Source organism: Rana temporaria, chromosome 3, assembly GCF_905171775.1.
Source record: "Rana temporaria chromosome 3, aRanTem1.1, whole genome shotgun sequence".
NCBI lineage: Eukaryota > Metazoa > Chordata > Amphibia > Anura > Ranidae > Rana > Rana temporaria.
The window spans coordinates 200037929-200053399 of NC_053491.1; the positions used below are offsets into that span (position 1 = coordinate 200037929).

The window sequence follows — 15471 nt, forward strand, 5'->3', positions numbered from 1 at the left end:
ATTTATTTATTATGGTTTTCACTGGTCCTGAGGGAGTGCTTAGAGGTGGAGTTCCATAAATGGGCACAAGAAAAGGAACATTTAATGAGTATCTAATATAATTTTCAATTTTTCCTGAATATACTCAGGCTATATTGTTGTTGCTCTTCGTTTTCTTTTGCAGTCATATTATGGACCAAGATAAATACATTTCATATTTCTCTAAAAGCAGAACTGCAGACAATATTTGTTTGTCGCCACTAGTTTGCATGTGATTTCTCTCCGAATAAATAGAGACAGCTAAAACCAGATTGGTTGCTGCCAATAAAAGCCATGCTTTTAATTTTTTCTCAAGTGTATTCTTTCTTGCTGAGATCATAATTTAGAAAATAAATCGCACATCCTTGTTTACCAGTTAAATAAAATCTTTTTATTTTAGTTGCTGTCGCCTCAGAAACTAGACCTACTAAAAATTCAAATACAGCAAGACATAGAAGCTCCTATGCGACAACATTGTCAAAAATTGGTTGAAGTAAGTACACCTTTCATTTTTGGTTTCCTTTGGAAGAACTGGTTGAGCCTCCAGTGAAGCACCCGTTTTAAATGAGCAAAACAAATAGAATAAGCTTGGTTGGTGTGAAGATGGGGACAGCATGAGAAATTTTATTTGTACAGCTTGCATTTTTTTTCACTGCATTTAAAACATCTATGGTAAAAAAGCCTAATTGTAGTTTCTTAAAAATTTATAGGAATTAAGTTTAATATAGATCAAACAGTACATGTTAAAGCTGAAGTCCAGGAATTTAGCCACTGTCTATAAAATGTTCGGGCCTACTATAATTCCATCAAGGTGCATAACACCTTGCAGACTTATCTCTTTTATTTACAACTGCCTTTTTTACTGAGTGCAGAGAGTACAGCAATTGCTATACTCCTGGCAGCTTGAAAACATATAATAAAATATTTACAAAAATTTGAGGGGTGTACTCACTTTGTGAGATTATGTGTGTGTGTGTGTATGTGTGTGTGTGTGTGTGTGTGTGTGTGTGTGTGTGTGTGTGTGTGTGTATGTGTATATATATATATATATAAAACATTTCTTAATGTACATAACAGTAGATGACATCTAATCTGTTTAATGCAGTTAAATTTCCAATCTTCAATATTTATAAAGATTTAGCTTAAAATACAATTTCTGAGCCTAATCATGAGTTCATTTTCTAGGATGCTGAAAAATATCGTGGAGACTTCAACAGACTGCGTTATGAAACAAGTATTCTTGCAGCTCAGATTGAGCAACAAAAAGAAGAGCAGATGCGTGTTTTGGCAGAGCAGAAGATCAAGTATGAAGCTGAGGTATGATATGTTAATAAAGATTGAAAAAATCTCTTCAATAACCTGAACAGAAAAAGAGGATATTAAGTAATTATTAAAAGCCTCTTATTTATGATTAGTTAGTGCTGGTGAACTTGCATAGATATATTACATGTAAGATGTATATATGAACCTATTTTTATTTGAAATAAGAAACAAAAACAACATTACAATATGAGGCATTGTAGAGGGAGAAGAATAATTGGTTGGGATGACAAATGCCTCCTGAGCCAGTGGTGTAACTACAAATTCACACAGTAATGCCTTGTACACACAATCGGTTTTCCCGGCGGTAAAAAGTCTGCCGGGAAAACCGAGAACCTGTTCGGCAGCTTTTTTCCCCCTACACAATGCCGTTTTTTTGGCAGGAAAACTGCCATGAGAGCTTTGGCCCGGGAATCCCGGCCGTGTGTATGCTCCATCGCAGTGTTTCCCATAGGAAAACTGCCGGGGAAAAGACCGCCGGGAATCCCGGCAGGAAAAAAAAAAACATGTTCTCATCCCCCCCCCCGGGATTCCCGGCAGTTTTCCTGTCGGGAAAAACTGTGATGGAGCATACACACGGCCGGGATTCCTGGCCAAAAGCTCTCATGGCAGTTTTCTTGCCAGGAAAACCGGTTGTGTGTACGAGGCATCAGAGATCATAATTTCTTGGTCATAGAGAGAAGGTATGACAGCTAAAAGGAACTTTATGACATGAAATAAATAAAACAGGATTAAAAAAAAGATTACTGGGCTTCCTAAAAATACAACTCCTTTAGGCTACAGTGTGCCTACTGTTTCTCCTGTCTATGAAATGTGAACTTATTTTTGTGAGACCGCTTTGAGGTGCATTTTTCTGTTGCCTCCAACTGGCGATGCCCAGACTTTTAGTGTTTTGGATTGAGTCTTTATTTTAATCTAAAAAAGGAACTGAGCTCTGGAACCTGTGCCCAAAAAAACCCAGACAGGGCAAAGGACTAGTCGCCTGTATTTGCCTGTGATTGTGTCTCCCTTTAGCTGCTTTTTCCCATTGATGACTTGCCATGCCTTGCTTAGCACTGCGTTTGTGTGTAGGGGCCGCCAGTCATAGAGGCGGGGCGTTTTTTTTTTTTTTTTTCACGTCAGAGCCTCCAGTAAAGAGAACAATGAACAGCATAGGAGTGACATCATCAAATCTCATTCCAATTCTCCTGAAGTTAGCAGTCGGAGTCAGCGATGCCTTATGCCCCGTACACATGATGGCCTAAAATCCGATGGAATTTTTCGTTGGATGCTAATAAAAATATCTTTAAAAAAATGAATTTTTTGTCGGAATTCCGATCAAGCTGTCTTGCATACACACTGTCAGACCAAATTCTGACTGCCCAAATGCGGTGACGCGAACAGCTACAACGAGCTGGGAAAAAGTTCAATGCTTCAGAGCATGCGTCGACTTGATTCTGAGCATGTGTGGGTTTTTTTCTTCGTTGAAGTTGCATGTAGACGCAGTGCTGTATCCTGGCCTAGGCCAACAAGGCCCAGGCCAGCACTTTGCAGGGGGGCAGCACGGAAAGAGTCCCCGCCGGCTTGCGCTACACTGTTAGTTTTTTCTTTGGAAATTCTGATTGTGTGTACGCGGCATTAGATCTCACACTGTCCATATAAAGCTATGAGGCTTTATATGCACAGGTGTGTCTAGGCACCTTTACATACAATGAAGTGCACTGCAGTTTTTATTTTTAGGAGGCATTTCATACAAAAGATATATTTTCGGGTACTGCTTGGAGACATTTTACCATTTCTAAATTTTCCCTTAAACATAGGAATTTTTATTTTTTTAAATTCAGTTCCACTTTAAGATAGCACACATTTTTAACGATCTTCTTTAGGCAGAAACTGTGTAGGACCTACCTTTATAATCTATTCAATTTATATTCAGTCAAATAATGCTTATACTTGGTAAATTGAAAGGAGTTTGTACAGTCTTTTGATCAGTAATTGCTTAAAGTGGTTGTAATCCATGTTGATTGAACAAATCCTTCCACAAAAGCTGTACTAGTTTATCTTCAGTTTTCTATCCTCTACAGCTATTTAGAGTATAGCATGGAGCAAGGATCTGAGGCCTCACACACTACACAGCATAGAGCAGGGAGCTGAGGGTAATCTGAGATCTGTTGGAGGCAAAGGATACCCCCCTCCTCCCTCTACACACAGTCTCATAAGGACTTTCTGCCCCCTAGCCACAACAAAAAGTGAGAGAAAAGCTCTACAAAGTGAGGCAATCCCTGCTTTGTCACCAGGACTCCTGTCCCCACTGATATTTTTTCCTTCCATTCGTGTTTTAGGGACAACCCACAATTTGGGATTTTCTTTCACTTTCAATGATAATAGTAAATAAGACAAATGGAGAGGGTGAATCTCCCTAATGGAGGCACAGACAACAATTAACAAATGTTCTATATCCACTCTACTCTATCCAAAGCTAAATAATTGCATTTATTTATACTTTTAAGCACAATTTTACAGATTACCTAGAACCAGTGACTCCAGTCTCTGTCCTCAAAGGGGTTTTACAGCTTTTACCCCTACGCTTATGGATCACAGGATGTTTATGATTTAAATCATGTAATGTAGTAAGGAGCAGCACTGTTTAAATTCTATTCTGCTAGTAAGAACGTTTTTAAAAATACCCTCAAATTTGTTCAATACGTGTTTTAGATGCTTCAGTTCTATGTCCAGTGCATACAATTTCAGATTGTTATATTGTAGTTTGTTAATATTGCTTAAACGTTGAGCTCTATCTGTGAGTAGTTTGATTGAGCTTCTGTGTATTTTTTTAAACCCCCAACTATATGTAGTGGAATTAAAGCACACTAGATTACCGTAAGTAAAGTCTGGATGTTTGGGTATGAAAGAACTAATAATGTTATTGTATGTTGAATAATTCTTGTAGATTTCGCAGCTGGAAAAAGATAAAGAGGAGCTTCATAATCAGATAATCAGCATTGATCCCACAAGAGATAGCAAACGAGTGGAGGCTCTTTTAGCAGAAAAAGTCCAATTGTGCCAAACTATAAAAGATTTAAGAGCTGAGGTGACAGAACTTCGAGCAGCAAGAGACCACTATGGATCACAAGCTGACAATGTACAGAGATCACAAAAGCAGCTGTTTAGTGAGACCCAGTCAACTATGCGATCCCTTGAGGTAAATGTTCATAGGACTGGGTATTAAGTTAATCTTGTTAACATTGTATGAGAATACACTAATATTTATTCAGTGTTCATTTATGTCAAAGTGTTAGATACTCGTAATATACGTAGGGATATACACAGGAAAGGATTGATGGCAGGTATATTTATTGAACAATTAAAATAATGTTCTATTACATGATAAGTATCCAGAGACATACACAGGGATCCACACCACAGCACAGCCATGGGACTAAATCCAGAACAACAAAGATGAGAAGCTGGCGCTAATGTGCGAGACCCGCTCAACTGTCAAGGAAGCGGCGCGTTTGCAGTGTCTAGTTACACATGTGGGTAAGGAAAGTCTGTGGAGCCGACGGGCAACACTTTTCAAGGACATGCACCCTTTCTCAAGTGTAACTGCTGCAAATTACACAACCGTTTTAGGCTCCATTCACACCTTGGCGACAAAACGCCGGACGCTCGTGCGGCTGGAGGGGAGAATTTCCATTGCTGTCTATGAGATGGTTCACATCTCATAGACGCCGTACGCCTGCCGCCTGAAAACAAGTCCCGGACCCTTTTTTTCAGGCGGCATTGGCGTTCGGCAATAGAAAGCAATGGGAAAGATTTGTTAAAAAAAAAAAAAAAAAGTTACACGAATCGCGGCAAAATACGCCGCGTACGCGGCGTTACTTGTCGCGGATGTGTTAGTATAGTCTGTAATGAAATTCAGTAAACATTACTGACACAGATTAGAATGTTTTCTAGTGATTGGGTCCTCTGCATTTTGCAAGTGAATCATCTGAGCAAAGGTGAACAGTTTGATGTATTTGTCCCTCGGTCTTTGAATACAACTGTTATGTGAGTTTACACTGGTGCCTATTCATCTTCTAGGCAGAGAAGCAGTCTTTGAAGCTGAGCCTTGAACGACTGGAAAATGAGCTTCAGTCGACTACAGAACAAAACGACATTTTAAATAAGAAACTGCTGGAAGCTGAGAGAAAGGCTCATACACTCACTAGCAAAGTAAGTAATGTATTACTTCCAATAACAAATTGGCTGTTAAAGTTTGTGTGTAGATAACAGCTTAAACACATTTACAGTTTTTTTTGGACAAAAAGATCCATCTATATTACATTTCAATAGTGAGTACCCTGACTTTGTTATCCAGGAATACAGCTTATTGTTGTTAGAAGCAGAGGCGGCTTTAGACTTTGTGAGGCCTTAGGCAAAACTTAGACATGAGGCCCAACTCACATCCATAATTGTAAAAATAATTCAAGCAATAAAAAATAACTGTATGGCTTCCTTCCTCCTCTCTCCTGCTGACTGCTGTGGGAGGTATTCAAGAAAAGGGGCTGGTAAATATGTAATTTACCAGCCCCTTCCTTTTCTAAATGAACACAGTGAGTGTGTGACTGTGTTTACTATGCTTGGGTTTATGAATTACCAGCCTCTGTCGCCTGTTCATTAATCTGCAGTGCAGCTGAGGCTTGAGAGAAAGGGACCGGGGAATCATGCCTTTCCCTGTCTCAAAGTGAGACTTCAGGGATCTGTTTTGACCCCCTAATCTTACCAAAGAAACCAAAAAACTCTCACCAAAAACATAAACTGTTTTTATAATAAAACAATTTTGTATGAGAGGAGTGCAGCGTGTATGGTGGAGGGTAGTATGGCATAAGAGGGGTGCGGAGTGTATGGTGGGGGGTAGTATGTACAGCAGAGTGTATGGTGGGGGGTAGTATGTACAGGAGAGAGGTGCGGAGTGTATGGTGGGGGGTAGTATGTATAGGAGAGGGGTGTATGGTGGGGGGGGGGGGTAGTGTGACATGAGAGGGGTGCGAGCATATGGCGGTGGGTAAGATGACATGAGAGGGGTGCGGAGTGTATAAGGGGGGGGAGGTAGTATGTACAGGAGAGAGGTGCGGAATGTATGGTGGGGGGGGGGGGTAGTATTACAGGAAAGGGATGCGGAGTGTATGGTGGGGGGGGGGAGTATGTACATGAGCGGTGCGGAGTGTATAGTGGGGAGTAGTATGTACAGGAGAGAGGTGTGGAGTGTATGGAGGTGGGTAGTATGTACATGAGAGGGGTGCACATGGTAGAAAAGTGGCATATGGTGTGAGCCCTAATTTATTGTTCCATCACTGCAGAGGCCATCTTGCAGTGGCATGCATAGAGCAATTGAAGTTGATAGCACAGCACGAGAACTAGTCTCCAAGCCTGCTGCAGACACTGCACTCACGCCCTTCCCCCATCTTGAGTGTCTGCACACAAGTCCCTGCACAGTGCACACAAGTCTCGCACAAGTCTGTCAGCTTACCTCCCTCCATGCATGCATCCGTTGTCGTCCTGTATCAAAACGAACTCCTGCATGTGCATGCATCCCTTCTGGATTCGGCAGCGGCTGGCAGCTCCGCCTCCACCTGCATAATCTGTCTGCAGGTGGTGCTGCCTGGAGGAGACTGAGAAGGGACACTGGAGAATGCAGAGAGTGGCAGAGGGAACAGGAAGAGACTTCAGGTAAGCACGGCGCTGATGATATAGCAGCGCTGCGGCTGCATACTAGTAGCTCATCCACCGGCTCGCTCAGTGGGGACACTGACGGGGATATTCCCTCCCACATACACGTCAGGCAAACTAGGTGTGAGGCCTAAGGCGACCACCTAATTAGAGAGCCGCCTCTGATTATAGGTATTTAGTGCATGGCCAGGAAATTAACATACCGGTGAACTTTTGAATGCCGGTGAATAGGGGTAGCGTAGGTGGTACAGCAGTGCAGGGGTCAGGTGTGTCAGGTATATGTAATATATACAGTTTAAGTATATACAGCCCAACTCGCAGAACCACCTTTGATTGCCGCATATGCATACATGTACCTGGTAACTGATACAATGTCCCCAGCCTGGTTGGGTGGGGAGGGGGGCAGGGAATTAGTGCAAAGTGGGAGTGTGAGGGGATGCAAAATGGGGTTTGCAATATATACAATATTCTACTATAGTTAATATGGTGCATAGTGTGCTGTTTTTTTTCCTGTATGCTTTTGTCTATTTTTATTTATTTTGATACGTCTGCTCCTGGAGCAGGGTTTGTGGCGCTGTTGCCTCTTCTCCTGCAAACTTTTTCCCTACTAAAGTATGACCAATGGTAAATAAATATCATGGAATGTGCGCGGTTTGAACTCCAAGGTTAAGCGTTCGTCTGTTTACATTTTTGCTTAAGGCCTCACCCGCACATGTATACTACAGGAGACTCACCTGGTGGGTGGGAGGGTGCTGGGCTTACAGTGAGGGGGAAAAAAAAGTATTTGATCCTGTGCTGAATTTGTATGTTTTGCCCACTGACAAAGAAATGATCAGTCTATAATTTTAATGGTAGGTTTATTTTAACAGTGAGAGACAGAATAACAACAAAAATATCCTGAAAAACGCATTTCAAAAAAGTTCTAAATTAATTTGCATTTTAACCACTTAAAGTGGAGGTTCACCCAAAAAGTAAATTTTTAACATTAGATTGAGGCTCGTTTTGTCAAGGGGAATCGGGTGTTTTTTTTTTTTTAAATCGAAGCATTACTTACCGTTTTAGAGAGAGATCCGGGTATGGGCTGCGGGACTGGGCATTCCTATTTGATTGACAAGCTTCCGACGGTCGCATACAGCGCGTCACGATTTTCCGAAAGTAGCCGAACATCGGTGCGCAGGTGCCATATAGAGCCGCACCGACGTTCGGCTTCTTTCGACTACTCGTGACGCGATGTATGCGACCGTCGGAAGCCTGTCAATCAAATAGGAACGCCCAGTCCCGAAGACCATACCCGGAAGCGGCGGAGAAGATCCATCTCTAAAACGGTAAGTACTGCTTTGATTTAAAAAAAAAAACACCCGATTCCCCTTGACAAAATGAGCATCAATCTAATGTTAAAAATTTCGGGTGAACTCCCGCTTTAAGACCCGGACCTTTAGGCAGCTAAAGGACCCGGCCAGTTTTTGCGATTCGGCACTGCGTCTCTTTAACTGAGAATTGCGCGGTCGTGCGACGTGGCTCCTTTTTTTCCCACAAATAGAGCTTTCTTTTGGTGGTATTTGATCATCTCTGCGTTTTTTATTGTTTGTGCTATAAACAAAAGTAGAGCGACAATTTTGAAAAAAATGCAATATTTTTTGCTATAATACCCCCCCCCCCAAAATAAATAAATATATATATATATATATATATATATATATATATATATATATATATATATATATATATATATATATATATATATATATATATATATATATATATATATATAAATAAAAAGGGGCGCTGAAGGGGTTATGTATGACCTCATCTGTGTTTCTAACTGTAGGGGGGTGTGGCTGTAGGTGTGACGTCATTGATTGTGGTTCCCTATGTGAAGAGCAAGGAAGCTATGTTTACACACAGCTCTCCCCGTTCTTTAGCTCCGGGGACCGATCGCGGGACTCCAGCGGCGATCTGGTCCGCGGGTCCCACGGTCACGGAGCTTTGGACCGGGTCGCGGGAGCGCACCCGCGACCCACGGCTGGGCACTTAAAGAGGACGTACCTGTACGTGCTTGTGCCCAGCCGTGCCATTCTGCCGACGTATATGTGCAGGAGGCGGTCCTTAAGTGGTTAATGAGTGAAATAAATATTTTTATCCCCTATCGATCAGCAAGATGACTGATTCATTCATTCATTCATTCATTCACACACACTAATTTTTCTTGAAGAGTCACCATCTTGGTGCACCGGTCACTCCCGTTTAAACTGTTGGCTATGGATCTGGATTTGGATGGTCACTATGTAATTGTTTATGCTGTTATACACAGTCTAAAGATGGTGTTGGTGGGTATTTATTTCCTGCCTGTAACACCTGTCAATGGGCTTAATTATTATTGGGGGACTTTAATATGATGCCAGACCCTAAACGGGATAGGATGTCTCCCACTGTCGCCTCATGCCCCAATTTACAGGCATGGGAGGACGCCTTTCATCTTGTAGATGTTTGGTGGTGGCGGAATCCTGTGTTGAGAGCCTATACCTGCCACTCGGCCTTCTCTGGTGGACTGATCCTCTGCAGGGTCAGGGATGCTACCATTTCCCCCCTGGGCATTTCAGACCATGCCCTTCTTTTATGTTTGGGTACCTCTGTCTCCTGCGGAGGGCCTTTGGAGATTCTTGCAGTTCTGGTTAACCAATCCGACAGTTGACATGCCATACCGTAGTGAGCTCCTAGATTTTTGGAATAGACAGGATGCCTCTGTTTCCCTCTCTTTGACCTGGGATGCATTTAAAGCCTTTTCTAGGGGCAGTTTGCAAACTTTTATTCAGAGGGTAAAGATGGAGATGGGGGCTGATTTAGCGGCGACAAAGGTTAGTACTTCTGCTTTAGAGGCTACCTACATGCAGACGTGGGACATCCAGGTGTACCAGTCATTGCAATTGCCATTACGTATAGTAGTCGTCCTTAGTGCAGAGGCTACTAATGTGCACCTGTTCCACCAGACCCAGCAGATCTTTGAACAGGGCGAGAAGATGGGACATCTCCTGGCCTGGTTAGCTAGAGAACAATTTGACCCCATCTCTATCTCCCGCATTACTGATTCTGGTGGGGATGGTGGTGATTGTAATAGATGATTGTGTTTACCTAAACAGACAAATTAATGCTTGCTTTGCTGCATATTACCAAGACCTTTATGCATCAGAGGCCACCCACTCGGAGGAGGCTGTGGCTGTATACCTGGAGGACATTGGCCTTTCTAGCTTAACTGATACATATAGAGATAAGATGGACTCTCTTATAACCTTGGAGGAGCTGCAGTTGGCTGTTAAATCCCTCCAATGGAAGAAAACTCCAGGCCCGAATGACTTCCCGGCAGAATTGTTTAAAAAATATGCTAATCTTTTCCTCCGTTTACCATAAAACACTACTGAATGCGTTTTGAGTCAGGCTCCCTGCCTTCATACAGGAGAGAGGTGGTAATTGTTGTCTTCCCTAAGCCCAGCAGGGACTCGGATCTTTTCTCTTCATTTAGGCCCATCTCATTGCTTAATGTGGATGCCAATATCCTAGCATAGGTCTTGGCCCTTCACCTTAAAATAGTAATTAATGCATTGGTACATCTGGAACAACTGGGTTCATGCCAGACAGGAAAACGGACATTAATATCTGTAGACAACTCACCCATGTTGCCAGGGCAACTGGGCACTCTCTCTTAATGCTTAAAAGGCCTTTGATTCAGTAGAGTGGCCCTACCTCTGGGCTGTCCTTCCTAATTATGGGTTTGGTCCAATTTTCATAGCCTGAATTTGCATGTTGTATTCCACCCCATTCGCTACAATTCTCACAAATAATTAATTGTCCCCGCCCTTCCCTCTTGAGAGGGGTATGAGACAGGGATGACCCTTGTCCCCTGGTCTATTCACTCTGGCAATGGAATCCCTGGCCACTTTGATTAGGACTGCTGACTCCGTTCAGAGAAGAAAAAATATAGTTATATGCTGACGATACCTCCTTTATTTAACTGACGTCACCTCTTCATTACCTGCTGCCCTCTAAATTATAGATCTATTTGGCTTTTTTTCAGGAATCAAAATTAATTGGGGGGAAAATCTTTTATTTCCACTACATCCAACTCATCCTAAGCCCCCTTCCGGTACCCTGCTCCACTGGGTTGCTGAATTTAAATACCTGGATATTAGGATATGTTTTTCCTGGGGCTCCCTCCCACCTACTCCCACTATTAATTGAGGGTCATCTGGGCTGGAAGGACTCCTACTCTCTCATGTGCCCAAGATGTCGGGCTCCAGAGGCTCCTTTCTTGCACATGGTATGTTCTTGTCCCTCCTTATAGTCGTTTTGGACACAGATGGTTTCGGATGTTAACTCGGCGTGTGGTCTAACTCGTATTGTACCCCAAGATGTTCCTCTCAAGTGTTTTGATTCTCATTTAATCCAATGTGTAAAACTTTTCATCTGCTATGTTTCCTTTTATGCTCACAAAGAGCTATTTTGTTGGAAATATGATAAGCCCCCCGCTGACGTTTCTTGGCGATCTGCTGTGAATAGCGTTTTGCCTTTTTATATAAGTTTACCTATCTTAATCGAAAATGTCTTAAGATAAGGAATTTGACAAAATTTGGTCAGACTGGATAGACTTGTGGGGTATAGAGGATGATGGGTAGCTGCCGCTCTGATGTGAGGTTGCTGCAAGCACCTGCTATTCCTTAGCTTAACTTATGCTTACTGACTAATGTATTTACTTCCCCTCTGCCCCCTCCCCTCACTTATTCGTCCACTGCTCCCATTAGTATTTGTGCAATATGGTTGTACAACGTATTTAAATATTGTGCTGCATTTAAATATAGTATTGGGTTAAAAGGGAGGTTTTATATTTGCATATACTTAAACAGAATCGATTTTATGACATTGGCTTTTTAAGCACTGACACATACTCCTTTTTGTATTATACAGGTTGATAAACTAAAGCATTCCCACAACATTGAAAGTACCAACATAAAATTAGAAGCTGCCAGAGCGAAGAATGAAACTGAGAAAGATAAAGATAAGATTCAAAGTCAGCTCGAAGGTAGTGTATCCCTAACACACTAGACAATTATTTTTAAAACATGAAATGACTTGAAACGTGTGTGTGTGTGTGTGTGTGTATATATGTATGTGTATGTGTGTGTGTGTGTGTGTGTGTATATGTATATGTATATGTATATGTATATATATATATATATATATATATATATAATATATATATATATATATATATATATATATATATATATATAAATTTTTTTTTTGAAAATTTGTTTTTATACAGTAATTATGTTGTTGTTTTTAAAAATGTCAGCCTTCGTAATAGAATATGATAGGAGGCTCATTCTTTGGGTTCTCCTTAGTTCACATATGCACTGACGATGTGCAAGACGCAAAGCAGCAGTCAGATGGGTTTTCAGTACCTGACAAGACTGAGTGTTTAAGGCCTGTTATATGGGCTTCAGCATGTCTAAGAACAGTGTGCATATATAAAGTTTTTGCAAAGTATTTGAAAAGCTTTCAACAAGCATTAAACCGCTTTTCTGTAGCCTTCAGAGCACTATTTGGCTCCTTGTTTGGTGGTGGTGGGAGGAGTGCTGACTGTTACTTAAAACAAGCTTGTTTTAAAGTGACAGTCACTTCACTTATCAAGACCTATGTTTAATTTGCCCATTCTGGTTCCAACGTTTTTTTTTTTTTGAAGGCTTTAAAGTACCTGCCAAATGCTTTATACCTAAATATTCTATAGGACCTCAGCGCAATCACTACAAAAAAAAAACTGTGCTGTAATGATATTTAAAGGATTAATATTTAATTGTCAATCCTTGGTTTGGTATTCAGGTAAAGCTCAAAAAAGGAAAGGATATCTAGCAATCTCTGTATAATTACCAATGTTCTTTTATTAAAAAAAACGAAACTTAAAATGTTCGCCTATCCTGGTGCACAACAGTTTTGTCCTGATGAAGTCTCATCATTTGGTGACGCAACGTGTTGGGAGTAGCCTGTGACGTCATGCTGCTTGCCAGAAGTACTTGGTCTGCTGTTATGGGAAATGTTCTTTCATATTGAAATGCATGTTAACTATTGTGCACCAGGATATGTGCACAATTGAAGTTGAGTTTTCAGAATTTTGGCCATTTCTAACAAAAAATATTAGTAATTATATGGAGAGCGCTATATATCCCCCTTTTTTTTTTTTTTTCTTTTTTTTTTTTTTTTTTAGCTTTACATGAATAACAAGTGTTGGTGAATGGATATGCATTTAAGGTGAAAGAACATCACAGATATATCTATACGAGCATACAGTATCTTTGGAAGTGCTGTATGTGAAGAAGTTTCTTGTTTAAATTGGATTGAGCCATATAAGGATTATCCACTTGAAGACCAAGCATTTTCTTACTCATAGCCCCCAAACATTTTTATATATATATTTTTATATATATATATATATATATATATATATATATATATATATATATATATATATAATATGTGTGTGTGTACTTTTTTTTTAGCAGACGCTCTCGGGAATAAAATGGCGATTGTGGCAATTTGTTATGTCACACAGTATTGGCGTAACTTTTTTTTCAAACGCAATTTTTGGGGAAAAAATACACTTTATAAAAAACAAAACACAATATATAATTCAATTGTTTTGTAAAATATAAAAGATAATGTTCTGCCAAGTAAATAGATACTTAACATGTCATGCTTTAAAATTTGCGCATGCTCGTGAAATGGCGACAAACTATGGTACTTAATCTCTACAGGTGTTGTTTTAATTTTGTTACAGGTTACCGGTTTAGAGTTACATAGGAGGTCTAGCGCTAGCATTATTTCTCTTGCTCCAACGTTCGCGGTAATACCTCACGTGTAGTGTAAAGACCATTTACATATACAAATGCGGCTTACATATGCGTTCTTTTTTTTACGTATTTATTATATTTTTTATTTTTACACTGTTCTTTTAAAAAAAAAAAAAATTGTCCACTTTTATTCCTATTACAAGGCATATAAACATCCTTTGTAATAGAAGTAAGAGTGACATATTTATGGGAGAGATGTGGGGTCAGAAAGACCCCAAACCATTCCTTTTTTACTTTTTAAAAAAACAAAAGGTGATCTTTTTGCTTTTAGAATTTTTTTATCAATTTTTTTACTTCCAGCGTAGAGCAGAAGTGACATCGTGACGTTGCTCCGGTTCTCCAAAGCCATAGAAACGATCAAAGATGATATACTGTTTTATTGTCTCTGTGCGCAAGTGGAAACCGTAAGCCCGAGAAACACAGATGAGCGTTCCAGCGGCTCATGAGCTGCTCAAAGCAATTTAATGAGAGCCAGCCGCCGGCTGAAGAAAAAATACTGGGGTTAGTGCTGATAGTTTCAGTCATAACCCCGGTAAACCACTTGCAAACCACAATGTGTATATTACATATTACGGTCGGCAAGTGCTTATGGACATATTGGACTGTTCTATTACTTGAGGATTGGTTCATCACATTTTCAATAGAGGTTGGTTCATCACAATATAAAGATTTAATTTAATGGGTATATTTATTTTTCAGCACTGCGTGGCACTAGTTTGACATATGAATGCTTTACACTTTAATTCCGTTAGCAATAGTTTTCTTTAAAACTATGTATAGTCGCATTTATTGCACATAATTTCCTGCATGTTTCATAATATTAAAGAGTGATGGTGTTATTTCAGTGGTTAGGATTCCTGCTATCTCCCATTAGCCTAGTAAAAAAGTATTGTATGCTGCTTTAGAGTTAATGATAATGTTCCTACATAAAATGCAGTAATTATACCTGCCGTTTAGTTGGTTGAAGTTATTAATGTGTAAGAAAATAAAGTAACTTTGAGACGGGAAAATTCTATTCGGCAGAATTAGAAACAGAAAATGGGATTCTGAAAGCAACTCTAGAACGCCAAAAGGAGCTCCTGGCTGAGAGAGAGCGTGAATTAATACGTAGAGTGCAAGCTGCCAAAGAAGCAGGCCTACAGGAAACTGCTACAATCCTGTCTGAAAGGTCAGCAATGGCATAAATCTGCTGTATTTACTGTACACACACCTGATTGTTCCATTTCATGTGTGTGTGGTTCTCTGCCTTTTTACATTTTATATATTGGCTGCTATGTTTTCCCTTAGGCTGGAACTAGAAAACAGAGTAGCTGAACTGGAGAAGTATAAAGAGGATCAGGACCAACATAACCACACGGAAATAAGTCAACTCAAAGAAAAGGTTCATATTGCTCAGTTAGCAGAGGAATCTGCCAGAAAAGAACTTCAAAATTTAAGGTTAGATAACATTTTGTATTAATTCTCGAGTGTCCATTTTGTTTTTTTTATAACAGACTATATTTTTGAAATGTTGCTTAACCACTTAAGACCCGGACCATTATGCAGG

General features: G+C 40.3%; 1 protein-coding gene across 2 annotated transcripts in view; it reads left to right on the forward strand.

Moving 5' to 3' along the window:
• CEP83 (centrosomal protein 83) overlaps nucleotides 1–15471 on the forward strand; it is a 52672-nt gene that overhangs the window by 12635 nt on the left and 24566 nt on the right. For both annotated transcript variants that reach the window (XM_040344124.1, XM_040344125.1), the window contains exons 4-10: nucleotides 419–511; nucleotides 1204–1335; nucleotides 4268–4519; nucleotides 5401–5532; nucleotides 11986–12100; nucleotides 14949–15093; nucleotides 15213–15362. In XM_040344124.1, coding sequence (XP_040200058.1) covers nucleotides 419–511; nucleotides 1204–1335; nucleotides 4268–4519; nucleotides 5401–5532; nucleotides 11986–12100; nucleotides 14949–15093; nucleotides 15213–15362 — 1019 coding nt within the window. The remainder of the gene's footprint in view (nucleotides 1–418; nucleotides 512–1203; nucleotides 1336–4267; nucleotides 4520–5400; nucleotides 5533–11985; nucleotides 12101–14948; nucleotides 15094–15212; nucleotides 15363–15471) is intronic.